Genomic DNA, 5,738 nt, shown 5'->3' with positions numbered 1-5,738 from the left:
ACCAGGAGAGGTGGGGGCGCCACCCCTAGGGCAGCCGCCCCTCCCGGCTTGGGGGGCAAGTTTCCTAGGGGGTGGGGGCGCCCAAACCCATCTAGGGTTTCCCCTGTGGCCGCCGCCCCTCCCCTAGGGAACCCTAGGGCGCCTCCCCCTCCTCCCTTCCCCCTATATATAGTGAGGGAGAGAGAGGGTAGCTGCACCCTTCCCCTGGCGCAGCCCTCTTCCTTCTCCAACACCTCATCCTCCTCTGTAGTGCTTGGCGAAGCCCTGCCGAAGAACCACGAGCTCCATCACCACCACGCCGTCGTGTTGTCGGAGTTTTCCCTCAACTTCTCCTCTCACCTTGCTGGATCAAGAAGGAGGAGACGTCTCCCAACCGTACGTGTGTTGAACGCGGAGGTGTCGTCCGTTCGGCACTAGGATCATCGGTGATTTGGATCACGACGAGTACGACTCCATCAACCCTGTTCACTTGAACGCTTCCGCTTAGCGATCTAGAAGGGTATGTAGATGCACTCTCCTTCCCCTCGTTGCTAGATTACTCCATAGATTGATCTTGGTGATGCGTAGAAAATTTTAACTTTCTGCTATGCTCCCCATCAGTTGGATCTTCCGTCAAGGAAAGTGGAGGAGGAAGTCGCTGTTCAGCGGAGTGGTAGGGGATGTTCAAGAGAATTAGGCCTGGAATGTTGGCACCCTGACAAGAGCCCCTTTTACCTAGTACTTGGTGCACAAGTTTTACCCCAAAACATTCACCTAGCCATCCGTTAGGGCAAGGGGAGAAGTGCAAGGCATCCAAAACTTCATCAAGCTCATTCCCTCTATAAAGTGAGATCATCCATTTCCTTTCCCCTCCCCTTTGTTTCTTACTGATGGCGGTAGAATGGAGTGTGAAAACTTCATCAAGCACTTAGTAGCACGAGGCTATGACCAAGTGTTACATGGCATGGTCGGTACTTGCAATTTTAACGTTCTAGTCACCCGCCATTGTTGCGGCATAGGACATCGAACATGTTTGTCTCGACCTTCAATTCAGTTGTTGAGCTACCCACTCGAATTGGCCACCACCATGTCTCCAGGCCAAGCTCGAGCATGTCGAGCGCCCATAGCCTCATCTCTCGTTCTTTCTCCACCTAGATCACCTCTGGTGCATCGCGAAGCTCGCTCCACCTCCAATTTTCCACGGCAGAGCCCATTAGGAGGGGGCGGCCGCGTTTCCAACGCTAACATACTCCCTCCGTTCAGAATTATAAAATGTTCTAGATTTTTTTTATAAAAATTAGATTATTTAGCGTGTTTGCTCACTCATGTCAGTCCGTATGCAGTCCATATTTATTTTTGAAGAAAATCAGCAACCACAAATAAAGCACGTGCACCACCACCTCAGCTTCCTTACCTACCCTACCACCACCAGCACCAGGATTGGTTGAGTTCGTCTCCGCGCCGCCGCCGCCGCCGTCAATCTCCTCGGTGAGCCCCCGTCCCCGTTCCCTTCCATCCTCCATTTTGTTTGTGCTAGATCTGAGGATATTGCACTGGGTTTGACTTTGACGTCACCGGAGACTCTGTTTGCGTGCTGTATCATGTCGCTGTCGTTAGAGTAAACTGATTTGTACAGGTCCGAATCCTATTATTGCTCTGCCGCGCGCCGGCACACTTCGCCGGTCGACATCAGCGGCATGGCCAGCTTTTGGCCCTCTTCAAGCTCCGGGCTCTGCCGTCGTGTCGACGCGCTTGTCCTGTCCGTCCCTAGCCGCCGCTCCTGCTGTAGAGCTCGATGCCTCCGGCTTCATTTCGCTCTCACCGAGCGCAAGAGCCCCACGGGCATTCCGTCGAACATGACGTATGCAGTGGCGCGCGAGTCAAAATCAATGGCAAATACTCCTAGTATAGAACGCCGGATGTTGGTAGCTGCCACTGCAACAACAGATTGGTAATGGAGATGCTCCAGTGGAGAGGACCCAAGCCAATCCCCACGCCGTAGCGGCCGCCCACTAAGCCGCCGGGTCATAACAGTTCTGGGCGCCATACGACTTCTGGTGAATCACTACTCATGGAAGATCGGGGCCCAGACCTGCATTTTCAAACAAGTGAGACCAACTTGAAATAGAAATGAGTTTACTCGCGAATTTTAATTTGAAATAGAATTGCAGTTTAATACTAATGTCTGTGTTTGCAAAGGGTGTTTGATGGTAGGAAATAGGTTGAGCTACTTAATTTATTCAATTATTAGCTCCACAAATGTCTCTTGTTCCCCCCGTTAAGCAGTTAACAGCCTTGGTCTCACACGCTTGTGGTTGTGGCAATAATTCAGTCATTCTGCATCATCGTACATGCGAGTACTATGTAACAAGCACTAATTATTTGATTTTGTAGGTATATCAAGCCACTCCAGATGGCAACCTATGAGCCCAAGAACATCCTCATAACCGGTGCCGCGGGTTTCATCGCGTCCCACGTGGCAAACCGTCTGGTCAGGAATTACCCGCGCTACAACATCGTCATTCTCGACAGGGTCGACTATTGCTCCAGCCTTAGAAACCTCGACCCTTCTCGTGGATCCCCGAATTTCAAGTTTGTCAGGGGCGACATCGCCAGTGCCGACTTGGTGAACCACCTCCTGGTCACCGAGTCGATCGATACCGTCATGCACTTTGCTGCCCAGACTCACGTCGACAACTCCTTCAGCTGTTCCTTTGAGTTCACCAAAAACAATGTGTACGGTACCCACATCCTCCTCGAGGCATGCAAGCAGGTTAAGATCAGAAGGTTCATTCATGTCAGCACCGATGAAGTCTACGGAGAAACTGATGTCAATGCTGTTGTTGGTAACCATGAGGAATCTCGGCTGCTTCCGACGAACCCGTATTCGGCTACGAAAGCCGGGGCAGAGATGCTGGTGATGGCCTACGCAAGGTCCTATAATCTTCCGGTGATCACCACACGAGGTAACAATGTGTATGGGCCAAACCAGTTCCCCGAGAAGCTCATCCCCAAATTTGCTCTCCTGGCAATGAGAGGCCTGCCACTCCCGGTTTATGGGAATGGCTCGAATGCCAGGAGCTACTTGTACTGTGAGGATGTCGCAGAAGCCTTTGATGTTGTTCTTCACAGAGGAGAGGTTGGGCATGTGTATAACATCGCCGCGGCTAAGGAGAGGGGAGTGGTGGATGTGGCCAGGGACATATGTGAGATTCTTGGGGTGGACCCTGAGAAGGCCATCAAGTTCGTGGAGGACAGGCCGTTCAATGACCAAAGGTACTTTGTGGACGGTGAGAAGATGAGGAGGCTGGGGTGGTCGGAGCGCACAACGTGGGAGGAGGGACTGAGGAAGACGGTGGAGTGGTACGCCAGCAATGCTGATTACTGGGGAGATGTTGGCGTTGTCTTGCGAGGGCAGCATCGTAACTGGACATATGCTGCCTCATCACCGCAAGCTGATGAAGCAGATGAGGATCCTACGTTGAAAAGCGCAAGATCGAAGTGCAGGGCAATGTTATAAACTTTACACCCATGCATCCATAGGCACAGGAGGCAACAACACGATTCAAGCCTCAAATACGAGTGAGTTTCCTAAGCTACTACTGCCATTGTGTCTTGCACACAACTGTTACGAGTGCACAGATTTTGCCTAAAGGTTCAGTCTATTTTAATGGAGGCATGCCTTTCTTTTCCTGATGAATTAATGGAGGCAGTCTAGTGGTGATTTGCTTACATCTTAAATCTTCATAATTCTTTTACATGGATGAATTACAAATGCCTTTTTCCATCTCCAAGATCTAGTGCATCACCTTGAGTTGTAGAGAAAATCTCCTTTGTATCAGTGAATTACGCTAGTTGGACTCGAGGATATAGCCAAGATTAATTATCTCCAAGATCAGTTGTCAGCCATAAGTGCTGGCCTGCTGGGAGCTTCTTAATCTTGTTGCAGTAAGTAGTCTTTTTAAGGCCGGTAATACTTTCAGGTATAGCATGAACTAGTCGCTTTGCTGCGCCGCTCTTCACTGGGACGTCTATCTTCCAGAAAATCTGTTCACTTGTTCTCAAATAACAACTTAACGATCTGAAGAGAACTGTGAGATTGATGTGAATCTGTTTTCTTGTTTTTTAGTTGAAATCTTATTTCTTGTTGGCATGAAAGAAATCATGGACTCTTTTCTAGTGACAACCATGAGATTAATCGACTCCTATGACTGGATCGTGAGTTATCTCTATATATGCATCCATCGAAGTTCTGTCTTCAAGTTTGCTGAAATTTATCTGCCTCTTCGAGCTTCCTCCCACATGAGTGGTAGGTTCTTCAGTCCCATCTTTGAGATGGTAGACTTGTTGACTCCAATTCAAATTATTCAATCCGACATTGCTTTGCAAAAGTTTGAAAAAATTATTGATTTTCCTCCACAACAATCTGCATTGGCTAGCGACAATAAAAACAATCATTGACAGTAGCAGTATGCCAGTATCTCTCAATATCTCACTTCAGGATGAGCAAACAAAGCAATGGCAACACCACACAACGCAGAGCAACACACAATAAAGCAAACAAATTTCACTCAATGTCTCTCCATCTCTCCTCTATGAATAAACCTGGTCCAAAAGTGCCCCAATATTACCCAGACGGTAGCACACAGCAGCAACACACATCAATCAATGACATATTCTCATCGAAAACCCAAGTCGATGCCTAAGCTCATCTGCACCCGGCCAGAAAAAATACTCAAAACAAATACTAAAAAATCCGAAAAAAACCTTTTTTATGTGTGATAGACAATTTTATGTGTGAGGTTCGCTCCAAATTTCAACTTATTTTGACATTTGAGCAGCTCTCAGCAAAAAAAAAAAAGGGTCAGAACAGTGTGTGAACAGTAAAATTTTTTACAGACCCTAATTTTGTCTTTTTGCTGAGAGTTGCTCAGATGTCCAAATGAGTTGAAACTTGGAGCGCACCTCACGCATAAACTTATCTACCACACACAAAAAATTGGAATTTTTTTTGAATTCTTTTAGTATTTTTTTGATTTTTTTCATCGGGTTGGGGGGGGGGGGGGGGGGGGGGGGTGCAGATAAGCTCGGGAGCAGAAACGCCGCACTCTTCTCATCTGCTTTTCTTCGCCGCTCAATCTTCAGCAGAAACGCAACACATGTCAGCAACAACAATAGGTCCATAACCTCCTAGTGCCCCTCCAAGCCCTTGTCTTCAATTATTCAGCGGCAGCACAAGTCCAGGGTTCCCTCGTATCGCTCCCTCCAGCGCGATCAGGGGCCCAACCCCAGCGCCCCGGCCGTCGCCCCCTCCCCCTCTCCTCCACCTCGTCGTCCCCAGGGACGTGCGCCGGCTAAGCCTGGGCGCCGCCGGTAATGGGGACGACGGGGATCTAGGTTGCAGCCCCGTGCTCTGGAGGGACCGGCGGCGCGAGATCGCCCTTCGGTCTTCGTCTTTCCCGGCGGTTCGGCGCTGCTCCAGTGGCTTCATGGGGAGGGCGGATCAGGAGGGGATGTAGCCATGGTTGACTGGTCGACAGTGCCTCCAGTCTGATCTGATCTGGCCGGTGCCGCTGGCGGTGGTGGCCATCTCCTCCGTCAGGGTGGTCGGCCCGAGGCTGGATGGTCAGATCTCGAGATCCGCCATCTAGTTCCGGTTGCGAGTCGGGAAGACATAGTTTCCGGTGAAAACCGAGGTGATGGCGGTGTTCTGTGTCGTTACCTTGATGAAGGCATCGTCGTGTTACTACTATCGACCC

At 49.8% G+C, this 5,738-nt stretch overlaps 1 protein-coding gene across 1 annotated transcript; it reads left to right on the top strand.

Moving 5' to 3' along the window:
• The first annotated feature begins 1,346 nt into the window (after positions 1 to 1,346).
• On the top strand, positions 1,347 to 3,713 carry LOC125523017 (trifunctional UDP-glucose 4,6-dehydratase/UDP-4-keto-6-deoxy-D-glucose 3,5-epimerase/UDP-4-keto-L-rhamnose-reductase RHM1-like). Its single transcript, XM_048688052.1, has 2 exons — positions 1,347 to 1,467; positions 2,374 to 3,713. The coding sequence occupies exon 2, from the start codon at positions 2,393 to 2,395 to the stop codon at positions 3,497 to 3,499; it is 1,107 nt and encodes a 368-aa protein (XP_048544009.1). The 5' UTR covers positions 1,347 to 1,467; positions 2,374 to 2,392; the 3' UTR covers positions 3,500 to 3,713.
• Positions 3,714 to 5,738: the final 2,025 nt, after the last annotated feature.

The sequence above is a fragment of the Triticum urartu genome, chromosome 1 (genome assembly GCF_003073215.2).
Source record: "Triticum urartu cultivar G1812 chromosome 1, Tu2.1, whole genome shotgun sequence".
Classification (NCBI taxonomy): Eukaryota; Viridiplantae; Streptophyta; class Magnoliopsida; order Poales; family Poaceae; genus Triticum; species Triticum urartu.
The sequence above is the reverse complement of the archived record's forward strand: the minus strand, read 5'-3'. Positions and strand labels throughout refer to the sequence as shown.